Here is an 18,564-nt window from a genome sequence, read left to right on the forward strand (position 1 = left end):
ATTGCTGTAAACCAACCTATACCTTATACATTTTAATATAATACTATGTATTATTCTACACACCCTAATGTGTATCGAAATGGTTTATTACGTCCTTCCAATGATTGCTAAGCCAGAATCCATCTTCTCGGTTAAAATTGTCTCTGTGTTTGTATATGTGGATCGCCTCATGAACGAATCTCTCATGATAGCCAGATGGCTTGCAGAGAACCTCTGTCTTGGAGAAGTCAATATCATGTGAGCCCACTGAGTTGTAACAGTGATCTGCCACGGCTGAGGTGTTTGTCCTACCGTGTTTCAGGTCAGCTTTATGTTCACGGATGCGGTCCGAGACATGTCGTTTGGTTTCCCCAATGTAACTGCTACCACAGAGGAAACTTAGTTTGTAGACGCCAGGGTACTGTATGTCTGGAACCACATCTTATACTTTAGTTTTCTACGTGGTTGTTGAGTAACTGCAGCTACATATCATTAACATTCCTTTCCTTTGTTACTGCTAATCCCTGCACCCCCCCTTGGTGCTGCTGATCCTGCATAATGCATGGGCATAATATGACTTTGACACCCCCCCGCCCAACGCCTACGCATTTCCCATGAATATGCTAAATTCCTCTTCATATGCACATTCTTTTTGTTAAGGCGCTCTTCCACCCCCAACGCAGCTTATATATAAGCTCCTAGTTTGGTAGTGTCTCATTCTTCACCTGAAGACGGCTGCTTGCGTTGTAGCCGAAACGTCGTGAGAATTATTTTATTTTATTATGTTTTATTTTTATTATTTTATTACTTCCCTTCTACGTGACTTTACCGAAAGAACCAAGAAGATGAATCCCTGCAGTCACGAAAGCTTTAAATCGAAATTCATGACCTTATTTGCATGTGCAGCATCATCATTGCCAAGAAGTTGATGAGAGATCTCGTTCTCTGCCAGTACTTCACGTGAAGTAATCCAAAGTCTGTTTTTGTGAGATTGGCAGGCAAGTGAAGGCTGATAAGAACATTTCCTCACATTTCTTTCAGACTTTCTCATTCTATTTAAACACATATTTCCGTAGTTAAAATGATAGGCAGATCAATGTGGTGATTATGAACTTGGCGTGCAAACTGAGCCAGTCTGACTGGGTATTATTAAATGTTATCTTCTGGAACAAGGATTCATGATGAACCCTGCCAGGCATGTATATTTTGCCATTTTATCTTAACCATTGATCATTACACTGCTGGATGAAAGCCTCACGACATCTTCCGATCATGTCGGTTGTTTGATACTTCACGCTGGTGAGTGCAGTTTGGATAAAGGGTGGCTCACAAATGAACACATTCCCGCGGAGGGAGCAGGTAGGAACGTTGGGTTGCTCGGTCAATGGCCAGGGTCAACGGCGGCGTGGTGTATTCCGCAAATATTCCCGACTGTGAGGGTGGGCACAAGCCGGCGTGAGTAGGTTAAACGTTGAGTTTTATAAGGGCACCCCGGGGTGACCAGCCCCTCCCCACCCAGCCTACCCCTCCAACCCCCCACCCAGCCCCTCCCACCCCCCACCCAGCCCCACCCTCCCCATCCAGCCCCTCCCCACCCAGCCCCTCCCGACCCTCCCCTCCCCACCCAGCGCCTCCCTACCCTCCCCTCCCCACCCAGCCCCTCCCTGCACGACGGACGGACACAATAATCCCCTGTGGGCTGGTGTAACCAGGAGGTTCCTACCAGTATTAATATATCACTTGTCACCAATGGAGACGAACAGAGGTCGCCGGGGTTGAGAGTGCAAAGTTAGTATTTGTGCTTAAAAAGGGACAATAGTTGGAATGGATTCCTTCTTTACAACTTTATTCACACGATCGTAAAATAGAAAAATACGGTTACATATACTGTTAGCATGCTATGTACATACAATGATTTAAATGCAGCAAGGAATGCAGTACGAAAATGGAGTTCCCCCACTGGTAATGACACATTGCTATTTTAATTTGCATTAACGGTACCGTGCAGTGCGTTTTCTGAAGCCAATAGTGAGCAGCAGCAGCACTGGATTAAACAGGTTGAATAGGTTGCACCGATAATGCTCTCTACACTAAAGAACGTTTTGGGGGGGAAAAACTCTCAAAGTAGAATGCAACTTCAAGTTGCTAGCTTACTTTTACGTGGTGATGCAGAGGTGGGGTTAGTTAAACGTGTGAAGAAAAGCAAGATAACATTGTGCCCATTTCGTTCGTGCGAATTATTTTATTTTGCATAGGCTGAACAAAATGATTACCAGTGAATGGTATTGCATTTGTTTTTACATGTATAAGTTGAAAGAGTTGTGTCAGTTAATTTTAAAAGAAATTAACTCTTACGGTAATAACAAGAAAGCGTACAAAATACAGTGATGGTAAAAATAAATATGGCAAGAACTGACAACCTGTTTGGGCGCCAACAAAACCAATGAACACATGCCTTTATTTGTAAATCCCTTATCAGAAGCTTAGCAGTGTGAGATCTTCACTGTTGGTGCACTCACTCAACTTGCTTAAGCATGTGATGCCACATTATTATGAACCTTGAGCAAGTGATGCCAAGATAATAAGCAAGTGATTATGAACTTTTCCAATGTTAAAGAACCAGGATGTGATGGGCAGTGGACCTAACTAAAAGTTGGTAAATCTCTGAACATTTGTTTGAATCAATTAGTTTAAATGCAGTGTGCATCTGCTGTTGGTGTGATAAGCCAGCAGAGCTGAGCTCAGAAGGAGTTAATCCAAGTGGACAGGAATTATTTAACATTGCAGTTCTTAAATTAAACCTTTATTACAACTCATCTAAAGATAGTACAAGCAATATCTTCCTCACATCTTTAATAAGGCTATATTAAACAACACAAAGCATACATGTGAAATGGACACTGACAGATTGATTCTTCCAGTAAGGCTTAGCCAGTCTGCATTTGATATTTTTTTCTATTTTTTTCTTTTTAGCATTTCATTAAAAAAATATATACATATATAATGTTGGATTTTTCAAACATTCAACTGTTAATGTGGATTCAGTTTGACTGCATAGAAATTCCTAGAATTGCACAGCTACGTCGTCCTTTTTGTTGACAGTCAAGTTGACCTGGTAATAGTTACTCTGCATGACAAACACACTTTATCTTGAAAACATTTACGGCGACAACTGCATTGCGCGACGGTCGTCGCCTACTGCCAAAGAGGAAATGATTGATGTGGCCCTGCAGCTAAGCAGGCATCCAATTTCCCACAAGTGCGTGATGAATGCATGCAGTAATTAAGCATGAACGTTTCTGCTTCAGACAAACATGCACTCAGGGGGGTAAAACTGAGTTAACAATTAAGCATACTAATTAGCACGCAGACTTCTGCAGAAAATCGTAATCCAAGCAGTGGTCTTCTGGGTTAGGCCGCGCATTGAGATTTTATTCTTTTGAGATTTTGCAGCACTACTGCGGGGCACCTTCAGGAGTTGAGCTTCAACAAATCCTGAAAGTGTTCCAGAGGTAGTGCATGGCGACGCTTGCAGAGAAGAAATACTCAACATGTGGATTAATCCTGGAGTAACATATTCCGTGGAAACCAGCCGGCAAACTCTTAATCGAAAAAAGCTTTTGCCGGGCCGGGAAGGTTGTAAGTCAGCACGTGGGAGACAGGCAGAATTCGCAGCAGACAATGTCAGTGGAAGGTTGGGGGCGTGATCCGATCTTCCGCGGGGTCAGCTAAAAGCGTAGATAACGTAGTGGAGGAGGGCAGGTGTTAACTGTAGCAGCAGCAACAGCAGCAGCGCAACAGTTTCCGGAACGGGTTCCGGTTCTGGTACTTGATGGCCTTCTGGAAAGTCTCGTTGGCCTGCGCGATGTAGTCCTGCGTGTTGGTCACCGTGTTCTCGATGTTGTTGACCATCTCGCCCTGCTCTTCCACCAGCAGTGCCATCTAAGGGTGAGTGGGAATGGGGTGGGGGGGGGGCAAACAACTAAGAGTTACTTGGCTGATGAGACTATGCGAATCGAAACCGGTAAAGGAATTTCTGCTTAAGCAAATGCTGGTCAAAAATATTGGTCTAGTGGGATAAGAGAATGAGGAACTAAACGCTAATTGTATTTGTATGTTGCGAGGTATAGTGCTGTCCGCTCATTTATGATTTAGTTAATTTCTTAATTGTTTTATTTCAAGACATTTAAACAATTACTACCTGCAGATCATAATATGCACATCCGATTAGTACGGTTGGCTACGTACAGTGTGAAAGAAGTTCAACATACATACATTACTGTTTATGTACACTCCTGATGAATTGACTTATCTACCCATTGTTCATCTGATGTCATTTAAAATACAGTTAGGATTAATATGCATCGACATTCAATTGTTTTTGAGGATGCCAAATCAAATTAAACAGGACTCAATAATGAATACCTGAACATTGGAAGCAATGCCGCTAATAATTTACTATCCACCTTCGCTCTTAGCCCTGGCAGTAAGCAATAAGTAGACACAAACAACATTGGAGGCGTGAGAGGACCTGGCCCTTTCGGGAGGAACAGGGCCACACTTTTAAAGTGATTTAACGGGACCTAAAGGAGATCACACAAAGGACAACTGTATTGGCTCACACTGGGCACTGCCAGAGGTAACTATTACTATTTTTATTTTACCGGCTAAGGCCCACTGAACTATAAAGCTTCTTTTCAGAAGCGACCTGGCTATCACAAATGATAATTAAACGAAGTGGGCTTATCGCGTGGATATTTATAGCGGCCAAATACTCTAAACGCATGTCAATTCTGAACGGGGAGGGAAAAACCGGAGGACCCTGAGAAAATTCCACGTGACCACAGGGAGAACATGCAAACTCCAAATATACAGGCGTCAGGGTTGGGATCGAACCCACGACCTCCCGTATACCAGGCGACATGGTTAACATCTTGCCACCGCGGCAACCCATTTTAGACGCCTACACATGAGGTCACACACACACTTGGGAGCCCGTAAGAGGGTCGTGCGCCACGCACTTGCAAGAAGAGATCGTGGACTTCGCGCAGCCGCTGCTCCAGCTTGAGTAGCTCCTGGTGGCGCTGCTCGATCTCGTTGAGGGCTGCCTTGGCGGAGCGCGTCTCCCCAAGGAATGCCCATGGCAAACACCTCCCAGTTGCCCTGCTCGATGCGTTCTTCCAGCTCAGCGTCCGACGCCGGCTGCGAGCCCAGGATCTCCAGCTGCCGGGCGATGCGCCGCTTGCAGTTTTCCCGCTGCGCTATCTCTGCTGCGTTGTATTCCAGCATCACCTGTAGGGTGTGGGGTCGTGACATTTTTTGTTATTTATTTTTCTCGCCGTTACATGCCTATTGGGGACGCGGCACCGCTGTGCTGAAACCGCCAGTCAACTTTTGCCTCGTGGGAGGTTTTTTTTCTTTCTCCTTTTTTGTGCCCTATCGTGTGAAATTCCTCCCCCTTCAATACACGCTCTTTTCCTCTGTCTACAAATGTTTCTACAGTACTCCCAAAAAATTACATGATGGGGAAAAAAAGATAATTCGCGACGATGGCTAACATCAGTCGAGAGTACAATGGTCCTGACCACCCCACTTCATCACCAACCCGCACTGACCTGCATAGTGAATTATGGTCAGACAACACCAATCACGAAAATTTGTGGGGGAGGGGGGAGACTTTAATCTAGCAGTAAATTGACAGTAGTTAATAATTATTCCTATTCTCAGTCACGCTCTCCAGCTAAGCGTGAAGTCATCTGTGCGTATGCTCCGTCAGCCTGTCTGTCACAGGGAGGCACAAAACTCTCGTAAAGATGACTCCCGTCCACATGCATGTTTTTTTTCCCACCTCGTTTATATTCCACTTGTGCTATCGTCGCAGCCGTGGCATGCAAGAAAGAAATTCTCCATTAGGAAATGCTCGCAGCTAGATCACCAACATGCTCAAAGAATAGCCACAGAACTACTGCTGCAGTAGGCCCTCTATCCACTAGAGGAATATACCTGTTATATGCGCTGCAAAGTGTATTTTTTTCATGTCAATCAAACCACAAGTTTATTCTTAGTTTAAATTATTCAAATTAAGTAAAAAAAAGGCAATAGAGCATCGTGTTTTATCACAGACATTGTGTAGCCAGGCTGAAAGTCAACTCTCGCTGTACCGGTTTAACTATGGGTGTCTGAAACCCGGATTCTGAAACAATCTCGGTGGTGCTTGCTCAGTTTCTCTGACACTACTGACGCTGAGCTACCCTTCCCACTCATGTACGATAAGGGCTTAACATTTCACCGAATATTTTTTGGGTCACCATTAGACTTTAGTAGGTGGCACGTGTGGCGAGTGCTATCCAAAGCCATAGGTGAGAGGCATACATGGAATGCGGTGTTGTCGGGTGTGGAAATATTTTCCGGGTCACTGACCCGGACAGACCCAGCTAACATTAATCCCTGGGTATGACGTTCACACGCGGAGACCCTTGCTTGTTGATCTCATGGTTAGGGAGTGGCTGTGTAGTGCATCACAACTTCAAACGCACGGTGTCCAAACACGTGTTTCATTTAGACATATTTGCTCAGTTGACGTCATGCATGAACCACACCTTCCCCTTTTAGGTGCTCAGCGCTAAGGCCACTTTTGAATGGACTGCGCTAGGGTTTTAGGGCGATCAGATCAGCACTGTCCACAGCAAGTTTAGCAAGTATGGGATACCTGGCAGCCACACCTTAATTGGCAACGCCTTTACTATGCCAAACAGGGCTAGTAAGCAGACTTTCAAAGATTTGACTATATTTTGAAGCTCTTTTCAGATGTAATGAATTCCACTGTGTTGAGCCAAGTTCACGATATAACAGCTGTTGGGTTTATGGTTCACAATTTTTTTGTCAAATAATTGACATTCATTGACTAAAATGTGTTTGGAAAAACTGATAGGATGAATAAACATGTATACACCCTTGAAACATGTATTCTATTCTTGGTTCTTTCGGTAAAGTCACATAGAAGGGAAAAATAAAATAATAAAAATAGAAAAAATGAAATTCTGATTGTGAGAATTTTATTATATTTTTATTTTTTCTCTTCTACGTGACTTTACCGAAAGAACCAAGAATATGAATCCCTGCAGTCACGAAAGCTTTAAATCAAAATATGTATCCTACTTGTGTACAAGATAACAAAAAAGTCCATAAGACTTGGCCAATCTAGATTTTAAAAGTGCATAGCTCCAGTGGCTTCCTGATATCGTGAGGAAGAGTGTTCCAGACAGCCAAAGAAGCTCATCTGAGGGCGAGCAGGTGCGGTGACCCCCGTCTTTGTTCCATGGCTAGTCAAAAGCCGCCGCTGCTGCGAGGATGACCAGAGTTGGCGTGACCGGTTTATGCTCCTTGACGGAATCAGCAAGATCCTCAAGTGAATTCCAGCGAGCTACCGCAGAGCGAACACGCGAGGCGCTTCCTTTTTTGACGCGGGGTTGGGGGGGGGTGCGCACGATCGGCAGCGGGTGGCTACCGCGTCCATCCACTTACTGGACGAGTGTGAAATACAAGATCCACCTGTGAAAAAAAGAGCTTCATAAGCTTATCAGATTCCTGCAGCGCTTGCCTGGTGGAAGCGCTGGGTGAGGGTATTGACGTGCGCGCGGATGATGCGCGCCGCCGCCGACTGTGCCCCTTGCCGCGCCTCGAGCTGCTCGCAGCTGGCAGTCAGCAGCTGCAGACGCTTGTGCAGCCGCTCGGCGCGCAGGCGCACGTCGCGCGCCACCGCGTTGGCGTCGCGCTTGATGCTGCTGAGACGCCGCATGGAGGTGAGGAAGCGCGCGTTCTGCTTGCCCATGCGCCGCACAGTCCGACTGGAGGCGCTCGATTTCATCTTGGATCGCCTCGGTTTCCTGGAGCCGCACGACTGGGACTGGTGTTAGGTTCGAGAGCAAGGACAGGACAACTTCCCTTACGGAGTGCGGATACCAAATTCTCCGGTTTATAAGACGCTTTTTTGTTCCAGCGGCCTGCTCTGTATTTTCTCAACTTCACATGTTATACCCTTGTTTCACTGCTTTCCCAGGACTTCGTGTTCTCTAGAAATGTTTTGTTATTTTCAAAATGACACCCAAGTTTGGGGTGTGTCTTGCTTTACCAGAGTGTCTTAAAATCCGAAGAACACGGCAAGAGTTTCAAATACAATTTGGCCAGGCCACACATTAGCAGACACACCTCGGCCACTATCTGCCACTGCCAAAAGGCCGTTGCAAGAGGCCGTTGCAGTCGCACACGTGACTGGGCATGCTGAAATTAGAAACAGTGTTGTTTACCAGGTCAAAAAACAGTCTCCTCTAGTACCCGATTAGTGTGACATAGATGTTTGAAATGACAGGTAAATATCATTTGCGGGTCGTTTTAAAGTGCTAGGGCTCATTTGCCCATGGGCCGGATGAAATTAAGTCGTGCGCCTCGCCCAGCCTGTGGGCTTAATGTTCGCCACTGCTGTTTTAGAGGACCTGGTAAAAAGCTCGGTGGCAGCATGGTGTGTGCCGTCATAGTCATAGCGTGTCCACAGCCAAACAAGCATTGGGTGGCAATTATGGTGGCCCTGAGCCTGTTGTGGAAACATAAAAATGTATTTCAGTTTGAGCTCGGTCTCTCCATAGAATAACCAATATTGACTTTTGACAAAGTGGTGCTTATTCGTTCAGCTCCCTGAGGGATAATTTGGCTGAGTTGACACCAAATTTGCCTTTGAAACTACAGCCTTATTATTGTGTCACAAACTAACAAGCCACAGTACACTTTGCTGGATCTATGATAACACTCATGCAGAATGTCTGGCCGTAACTATAGATTTATGTTCATTTACTTTTTCATCCTATTTTTAAAACATGCCTGTGGCTTTTTTGGCAGAACAAAGCTACATTCCACTATTGTAAACTGGAATTGCCACTTGACTGTCTGATCAAAGACCAACTTCACTGGAATATTTGTATCTTCTCCCAGTATTGAACGCACTCACTTTCCTTTAGTTTATTTTCATCATCTGCCAGCATGCAACATTCATTCCGTCTCGATTACTTTCCGTCATCCTTCTGTCGCATGACTGATGTCGATGCAGAGCAATAAGTACAATTTCACAATCAGGTGGTCAAGCTAGATTTGCGTTCATTGCTGAGCAGTAGCTAATTTGGTACAAACGACAGAGATGAGAAAGTTTCATATTCTTAGGTTTTTTTGGTAAAGTCACGTAGGTAAAACATTTAAATTAATAAAAGTAAAATAAAATAAAAATAACGACGTTGCGGAGGCAACACAAGCTTTACTTTGATTATTTTTTACCTACGTGACTTTACCTGAAAAAACCTAAGAATATGAATCCTTGCAGTCACGAAGGCTTCAAATCTAGAATGAGAAAGTTTGTTTACGAGGTCATCATCGAAATGGCTGTAACCTTCAAAGCTCGTTGTGACCCAGGCTGAGACGGTCGACCCACAACGCTTGAGAACCTGGATTAATCGTGGGCGGTTTGCTCATTCACACCCAAGATCCGGGTAGTGTTGGCGTGATGCGGGGACAGGATGAGCATCCGGGCCACCCAGCCACCTCACAACACCTGTTGTATTGAGTGCCTCACCTCGTGCAGGGCTGGGATGGGGGATTCATGCTCAAAGATGACGGATTCCTGCCTGCTGTCGACTTCGTCATCCACGACCGATTTCTCATCTTCGGTCTTGTGCGATATTGTAATAAGCTCTTGCAATCTGTCTTTCATCCTGTTGCTTTAAGCACAGCCGCTCGCCTGCCCTGCCTCCCAGATCAGTCCAGGGGTCTGTTTGGGGGTGGGGGGGGAGCAAAATATATTTAAAATTCTCATTAATGATCATTATTTCAAGATCAAGATGTCATCATGGCCAAACCCATTGATGGCACCGCCACACACTTCGCTTTCTACCTTCTGCCAGATCCGACAGCTGCTGCACAGTTGACATGGGACCTCCAAAACCCACCCCCAACTGTTTCCCACCATCTCCTCTTAGCTCTTCCCCTTGATTACAAGACTGATGGAGACCTCTCTAATGCCCATCTATCTAACTGGCCCTCTCCCATCCTGCACACATGTCCCACCCAGCATGACTATTTTTTTGCCAAATCATATCTACAACAATCACCATGTTTCCTTCCAGAGTTCCACATTTATATTTGATACATGTTAAATTCCCCATTTATGATATTTATTATTTAATTCTTTATCATTTGTTTGCATTCAAAGTTCATTTAACACATACCAACGTTTAATCAGTGTGTGTGTATATATATGGACAGTGACAAAGAAATTGGATCAAAAGCTGAAAACTATGCAAAGAAGTCATACGAGGTGTTATGCTCTGGAATTACACGGGGAGATATACATGGGAACATAAGGATCAGAAAACAAATTAAAAATATTTATTTTAACGTAAGTGGGCAGGACAAGTCGCAAGAAGAACTAATGGCAGGCGGTTGAGACTGATAACGGAATGGCAGTCAAAGGAGAGAATATGCCGAGAGGAAGTCCACTGCAGAGAAGGAGCGCTGAGCTCAGGTTGTGTGTAGGAGCGAGACGGGATCATTGCATCACAAGACCATGGGAGATGGTGACAGCGTGAAGAGGCCTTCATCGAGCAGTGAATAGAGTATAGCTGCTGCTGATGATGATGATAGCAACAACAAGTATAGTCATTGCGGGTTATAGCTTTATAATTGCGTCATTGGCCAAATGTACCAATGCAGGACCCTCTTGAAAGTGTTTTGAGACTCTATTAGGCTTTCTTGGATCAATCCATTGCAGGACAATTACGTATGACATCTTCAGCTGGGGGTTACCTCATGCTTAGCAACTATCAAAGGAACCTTGAGCAAAATTCAACCTGTTTGTAAAACACACGGTTCCCTGGGTACAAGCTCTCAAAATAGCTTTGCAGTTATGACTACAGGTTTTGTCCTTTAGTTTTATGACTGCGGTCGATGTTTAGGCCAAGCCGTTTATTGAACTTGTTATCTGGTGGAGTGTACCAATTACTGTAACTACTGGCATTGTGCTTTTCATTATAGCCCTATTCTGACACATTTTGTTTGTTGTGGTGATCAGCAGACCTGTGTAACCAGGTGCATGCCTATCGCTGTCTTGACGGGAGCGGTGGCGTAGTGGTGGCGTAGCGGTTAGTGCACTGCGTTGCGAACCCGGGGACCCGAGTTCCATTCTGAATCACGGCCAACACTAGTGACGTTTATCTGAACCAGTCCTGGGCCTCCCCTAAGGTCGACTCAGCCTCAAAATTAGTACCTGGTGTGGTGTCTAATAACATCGCCCCTTGGGAAACAAAGGCGGTCGGGCGTGGTGCTGGCCACCCACCCCGTCGTGTGCCGTTTCGGCTTTCATAGTTGCTCGCTAACAGCTCTTGCCCCAAATGTTTGTTATGGTTATACGAGGATCTTTTCATTGCATAGCTTTTGATCCAATTTCTTTGTCATTGTCCATTTTGTAATCCATGTCATAGCAGGTTATCTATATGTACACATCTTGAAGATAAGCGTTTCGCTGGAGATTACATGTTTACACTAAAGTTAGGATCATATTGTATCATTAGTTCAGTTATCATGCACCCCCCCCTTCCCCATTTTAGGGTGTATTGACAGAGCTCTCCTCTTAAGGTATATTTCCCATGTAAGTACAATATTTATTCCGTGAGTAAAACTTTTAAAAATACAGGAGCACTGTTGTGATGACACTGCGGTGATACTCGCGCGGTTTTAAGAGAGATGTAATGATACATCGATTAATATTAGTTGTTAAGGTCAAGATTCGAGGTAGTCAGAAGATGGCACATTCAGAAATGAATTACTAGAATCACATAAGTACGTTTTTACCCATGTTCGCTCACAGGATACTTCACCAGCATGGTTAGCCAGCAGACAGCGGGCATGTGACTGTGCACATTGGAACACACCGAACCTAGTTTGGGTCAGGCTCGTTCGGCGTGGTTTGGTTTCAACAGCAGGTACTGACAGCTGAGGTTCAAGTGAGCAGGACGTGAACTGAAGTGCACCACCGTCACCATGTCTCGTGCTTTTGTTTCCACGTGGTTATTAATGTATGACTACTGCCAGATGTCACCAGTTTCATTGGGTATGGCCAAGTAGCAGTTCTTTTTTTGTGGCGGGGGGAGGGACTGAGTTATGGGGGACAGAGTTAAGGCCTCTTATCACGAAAATATATCTTCATCAACTGCAAATCTCAATTTGCTGCTGGATGAAGGCCTCTACAAGTTGCTGCCATCCTTCATTGAAAATAAGTGAAAGAATGTGATGCAGATCTCTGGCAAAACAAAAACACTGTTGCCCAGGAATTAGACTGTCTCCCAGATGAAGAGAAAGATGTAACACTTGAAGACAAACTCTTTGCGTGAAGAAAACTGGGAGCGCTAAGTGCTGATGGTAATGTAATTTGTTTCCACAGGAAAGCCTCACTGAGTCACACTCTTTTTCAAGAGGGTCCTGTATCGCAATGTTTGGCCAATTGCGTTACCGATTGTTTGGCATGTGGGAGGAAACCGGAGTACCCGGAGAAACCCCCATGCATACGATGACATAAAACACTCATCATGAATTTCTGTATTGCCAACTTTGGATAACCTCCTAACCCAAGCCTTCAATACCTGGTTATCCCCAGGAAGTCTCCCATCCAAGTACTAACCAGGTGAAACTCTGCTTAGCTTCCGAGATCTGATGTTACAACATATTACTCGAATTTACAAATAATTGCACTGTCTTTAAGATTGATGGAACAAAAGGTATGCTTACTATTTATGAAGACCTTCACAATATTGTGCCTTAATATTTACAGGAACTGCTGATGCCTTATGCACCTCATCACTCTTTGAGATCAGCAAGTTCTGGACTATTGTTCATTCTTAGATTTCGTCTAAAGTCAGGAGAGTCGAAGACCTTTACAGTTGCCATGCTCCCTGCCTCTGCAACTCTGTTCCAAGACATATCAAGAATGACGCTGGCACAAACGACATCTTTTTAGTTGAAGTTTGAAAACATTTGTTTGCTTTGGCTTCGTTTGAGCTGGTTCTGATTGCGCAATGGCTTATTGAGTTCCGAGTACGGTAATTTCTGAATAGCACCACCCAGGGATGCTTTGCATGGCTACAGTAGTTCATTGCAGGATTAAATTTCGTCGTAAATCTGCCTGAATGTCACAAACGGTTGTCAGGTGTCCGAACAAACTGTGCAGCATTTCTCTCTGGGGTGGTGCCTGGCATCTGTGCCGTTTAACTGCAGGGGTTGAGGGAGGTGTGCCTTGTTATTTGGGATTTTTAAATAGCTTCAAAATCACGGAGCAAGTTTAGCCATATAATATGTTTTGAGAGAGAAAGAAAACTGGCATTGCAAAACGCCCACAACTATACAGTCGGTTTAACTATTGTTGCCCCTCCACCTTTTTTTAGAAGTCAGATGGCATGAGGTCACAATGACGACAATGATTGTGCAAGTGCGTGGACATGGAGTGTGTGCGTGCGTGTGTTTTGTCCAAAGTAGTTGCAGTCGTGGTTCGCGCTGAACTACGAACCCAGCAACCCGAGTTTGAGTAATGGCACTAAACGTAATGGCATTTAGTAGTCCGGCTTTCTGTGCGTTCAAGCCACGGTATGTTTGGTGTTCACACCATGAGTATAGCACAAGACTATAATATCATGAAGCTGCAATGTTTCACAGGCGATTATAGTTTGCAGTAGATTCACAGTAGGGACTGATGTTACCGTGTAGCTTTTACCCAATCGTGGTCAATCTCGACCATGACGCCAGCACACACGGCCTTTTCTTATAACATCATATAATCTTTAATGGTTACTGTGAAGCAAATGGTGTCTAATAATGATTAATACACCTATAGTATTGACCAGGGTGGCCGCTGGGCTCAAACCGTGAACCAGTGCAACAAGCAGTCAAACATGTGCAACAAGCAGTTGCTTGTCCATGCCATGCGGTTAGCAAACTGCGCTACAATCCCGTCAGTCAACCTGCGATAGATGTCACTTCGAGTGGCAACTACTTTTTGACCTTTTCATAGACTTGCCCTAGGTTGACTCAACCTTAATGGTAACCTGGTGCAGAGTATAAACATCATCACTGGTCCCACAACTCCTCAGTGCGCAATTCCACCCTTAATAGGTGCTCCCATACCCCAATAATCCTGTAAAGTTACACGGGACATCTTTGTTGACTTAAACAAACTGTTTCGATTTAAAGCTTTCGTGACTGCAGGGATTCATCTTCTTGGTTCTTTCGGTAAAGTCACGTAGAAGGGAAGTAATAAAATAATAAAAATAAAACATAATAAAATAAAATAATTCTCACAATTTTTTTTTTATGTTTTATTTTTATTATTTTATTACTTCCCTTCTACGTGACTTTACCGAAAGAACCAAGAAGTTTAAACAAACTGGTCTGAAAATGGATATGGCGAGCTTCAACATAGCAGCCACTATACTTGCCCAGCTACATCAAAGTGACATTCAGTTAGGCTTGTCCACTGGTTCATTGCCTAACACAGATAGCTTCTAAAGCAGCTTGAAAAACGTATTTCTTCTAACACTTGGTAATGCGATAGGCACACTGGCCTTATAGTTTCTGGGTCATTATTGATTTTGAAAGATGCGTGTGAATTTAATTTGGAGTTGATTTATACCCTAGGAAATAACCCCGCTGTTCTGTTTTTTACTTTAATCCTTTCTGCAAATGGCTTACACCAAAGGCACGGGTGAAGGCCGTGCTCCTGCAATGCGGCTGACAGGCAAAGGTAATTATTTTGTTGCAGACCAGTCGAGTCCAAGGGTAAAATACAACCCAATTTCCACATTGCTGTATCGGAGGGCCTAAATAGAAATTGGTATTGCTCTGGGCTCATTTTAAACTCCCCGGGTGTAGTGCAATGAGTCGGCCTGTGATTCTCAGGGAGTTCTATGCGAAAGCTATCAGTCTTTGCCCTCTATGCACGCGATGCCGCCGTACACTTTGCAGTTTTAATTTAAACCCGGTGCCGTTCTTTCCAGCTTCGATCATGTGCGTCTTTGCGTCATCGATCGCGGCTGCCCCCCTCCCCCCCAGACCCCGGTGCATTATCGTTCTGCATTTTTGTTGATGGAGTTTATCCGCCGTGAATGCGTTTAAAAAGAAAGAACGAATCCTGCCATTTCGTTCCTATTTTATTTTGCCGTAACGAAGGTGGGGAAACTTGTTCGGGGAAAAACATGACGACGTTTGACCACACGCTCAGCAGAAATGTTTTGGTGGGTGAAACGAGGTGGGGGTGGGAAGGAAATATCGATGGGGAAATACGGGAGGAGGAAACTTTGTGAGCCGCAGCAGATAGTTACAAATGTAGCCGCACTTATTTTGCAACTGTACGCGGCTTGATTTCTGTTGGGCAACCGTTTATAAAAAAAACAACGACTAGAATTTAACTTGTGAAAATGGTGTATTGAAAATTTAAACAAAAAATAACTGATTGTAAAGGCAGACAAAGGTAGCTCTCCTAAATATAGGTGTTTGGGTCAGATCGCGTTATTTATAAATGCGTCGTACTCAAATTTTAAAATGCTGTTGATTATCTCTTCAACACACCGGTGGGCTAAAAAAGTGAATTATTTTGTCCTTTGAAAAACGTAACACATTTTTTACTGTTTGGCCGTGTCGGGTGGTGGAGGGTGGTGGAGGGTTACGACACATTTATAAATAACGCGACCTTACCCAAAAACCTATATTATGAATAATATTGGTCGCGAAAGCCTACATTTTAAAGATAGCTCTGATAAACGAGTTTCTCATTAAATCAAGGAAATATGTGATGCCCACTATTCAAACATATGACTCATGTTGTGTTACGTCATACGCCCGGCTAAGTGTTTACATTTACAGTAAAATTATATTTTTAATACATAGTTACTCGTTAATCTGAGAACGATTACTAACAATAAGTTCACTCAAGTTGAGTGAATCTTGCATTTACACAAATTAGGCACCCAAAGTCAAAATTAAAAAAATCAATCCTGCACTAGTGGTATCATTTTAAAGGTTATCTATCGATGTCATAGAATGACTTAATAACAGAGTACGTAAAGGCCGTAGCCATGGAGTCAACATTGGGGGGGACCAAATCTTCCAGGGTGTCTGGGGGTCCCAACCCAGAAAAATATCTACATTTGAAAACTTATTTCCTGCCTAAAATATAAAAAAAAATGCATTAACACATAGGATGGACTATTTTTACAATAATGTCTAATAGTGTATTGTATTACATTGCTCTGTTTTTACTTTTTTTACCATTTCTTGTTTCATTGTATGTCATGGCAGAGATTCGGGATTAATAAAGTACAACCATAACCTAAATCATATAAGCAGAAATCTATGCATTGATTTATATTAAGACAAGTCCAGATATTGTGGCCAAGGTTTAGCAAATTGTTGTTTTTATTTACAGCATAGCAATAATTTTTTATCGCAATATATTGGGGGGGACATTTTGAGCACATTAGAATATTGGGGGGGGGAGGGATGTGCCCCCCCCCCCCCCAATATATTATAATTACGGCCTTGGTGTACGTTAATAGTTTGACACGTGTGCAAACTAAATTTCGTCGATCTTCCCGGCATGTGGAAATACGTATATTTTTGTTTTAAACACTCAACACGTTTGCCAATAGCACTGTGGCTTTAAAACCAAAATATAATCAGCGACATTTCAGGCAATGGTCCTTCATAGCATAGAAATCAGTTTGTTTGAATCTGTCTGACACCGTGTCCCTTACCAAGAAAGGTGGACATGTTTCATCTTAAAGTCTTAAATTGAGTAACATACTAAGCTCAAGTGAAAATAAACTTCGTGATCATACGAATGATTACCCATGCTTTTAAAGTGGGCGACATTGTGGAACTGCCTATTTGTAAATAAAAACAAGTGTGGGTTTGTTTGCAACGACTTGTGACACTTCAGGCTTGCTCCTAAGATTAAGAGTCCAGCCTTTAACACAGAGATCACATGAAAGTATCACACTCCACAGACCTGTGGCAGTACTTGTAGCTGTGTCTCGAGATGGCATGTGCCCGAGTGAACGTTCTATGTTGTGTAAATATTAAAGTGAAGTGGGAACGGACATGTTACTGTGTTTTACAAACAAGAGATCAAGCAAACCGGAAAAAAACATAACCAGTTAAAACTACCGTACTTAATAGAATACGAAATAAATGAAAACTCACCAAGGGAAATCTATACACAGGCGTGTCTTGAGAAGTAACATTGATGTGAACAGTTGGAACGGTGGGAAGCTGCTGCTGCTGTAGGTTTCAAACACGTTGGGTTCAAAGTTCCCCGTAGTTGTGACTGAAGGCGACGAAAGAGAAGCGGCAGAATAGAAATCGCGTTCCTCTTTCTCCACGCAAACTCGAGCTTCACGGCCGATACATGGCGTCCCGTCGTCTCCAGCAGTAGCAACAGTAGTAGCAGCACCCCAAAAAAAAATCTCCCAGCTCTAGCCGCACACGCAGCGATGTTTTCAGAGCTGGTGGTGATGGGTGGCGATGCTCTTCTTTTCGTAAGACCGACCGAGTCTCAGAGACGTCGTGCTGCAAACGGCGTCGGGAATATAACTGAGGTGGGGCGTCAGCCGGCTATCTCTCTTTGCTGGATGGTTTGGTTTGGCAGGGCAGGGGAAATACGTAAGAGCGAGTGGGTAAACACAGGTTGCATGGTTCCCATTGTTAGCTGCCCTGGGCAGGAACATTTTTGCAGCCCAACTGGTTCTTCCACAAGTCCATTTTCCGACTGTGTTTTTTTGTTATGTTTAATGACACTGCGTGCTGTGTGCCGATAAGTCGGGTTTTTTTCACCACCGCACATATCCACGTGCAGTAGGTTTTCCAACCAAATGGCCGAAATAATTTAATATTAGATCTACTCCATATAGCCTCACCCATAAGCCATCAGTTTGTGTTTAAGAGAGATGACTCGAGCAGCGTTTGCTATGATTGTTTGCTATGGAACCTCGAGCAATACCTGTTTTTTTTTACAATTAGAAATTTGAGAAATTATTTGATTAATATAAATAATGATTTATCCTTCGTGTTTCCTGTGGCAAAATTAGATTGTCTTTAAACATTAAGGGGGATTTTTTTTTATCCTCGTATTTGGCTTTGCAAACCATTTTAACTTAAATAAACAGAACATGTTACAAGCGTAACACCGCATTGAGAACCCAGTGAGGACAGGCGGTTGGTTGTCTACATGTATACTATCGACTGTGGACTTCAACTGCTACTGGCTATAGTGTGGCATCAAAGGAGCCAAATGGTTCGGTTCACCATTCAAGCAGATCTTACATTTGCAAATAGTTAGCACAATACTTAAAGCCGTGCACACCCTTCTGTTGACTCTACCCAGTGAGAAACGAATTCACCTTTGTTTGCATTTTGACCACAAGTATTGTGGCTAATGCACACATGATTCCTTGTAAAAAGGTTTCAGTTTTGTTGCCATAAAAAATGGGAAAAACCCTATTATTA

The 18,564-nt window shown here is 43.7% G+C and overlaps 2 protein-coding genes across 2 annotated transcripts in view; one reads left to right on the plus strand and one right to left on the minus strand.

Moving 5' to 3' along the window:
* Nucleotides 1-18,564, plus strand: part of ARL13B (ADP ribosylation factor like GTPase 13B) — a 51,798-nt gene that overhangs the window by 9,398 nt on the left and 23,836 nt on the right. The gene's annotated exons all lie outside the window — the stretch shown is intronic.
* Nucleotides 1,772-17,962, minus strand: LOC133351860 (syntaxin-11-like). Its single transcript, XM_061567437.1, is given in 7 exon segments — nucleotides 1,772-3,921; nucleotides 5,001-5,111; nucleotides 5,113-5,271; nucleotides 7,580-7,819; nucleotides 7,821-7,865; nucleotides 9,596-9,790; nucleotides 17,263-17,962. Coding segments are annotated over 6 exon segments (870 nt in total). The 5' UTR covers nucleotides 9,734-9,790; nucleotides 17,263-17,962; the 3' UTR covers nucleotides 1,772-3,744.

Source organism: Lethenteron reissneri, chromosome 5 (genome assembly GCF_015708825.2).
Source record: "Lethenteron reissneri isolate LAM-NWPU_2019-01 chromosome 5, ASM1570882v1, whole genome shotgun sequence".
NCBI lineage: Eukaryota > Metazoa > Chordata > Hyperoartia > Petromyzontiformes > Petromyzontidae > Lethenteron > Lethenteron reissneri.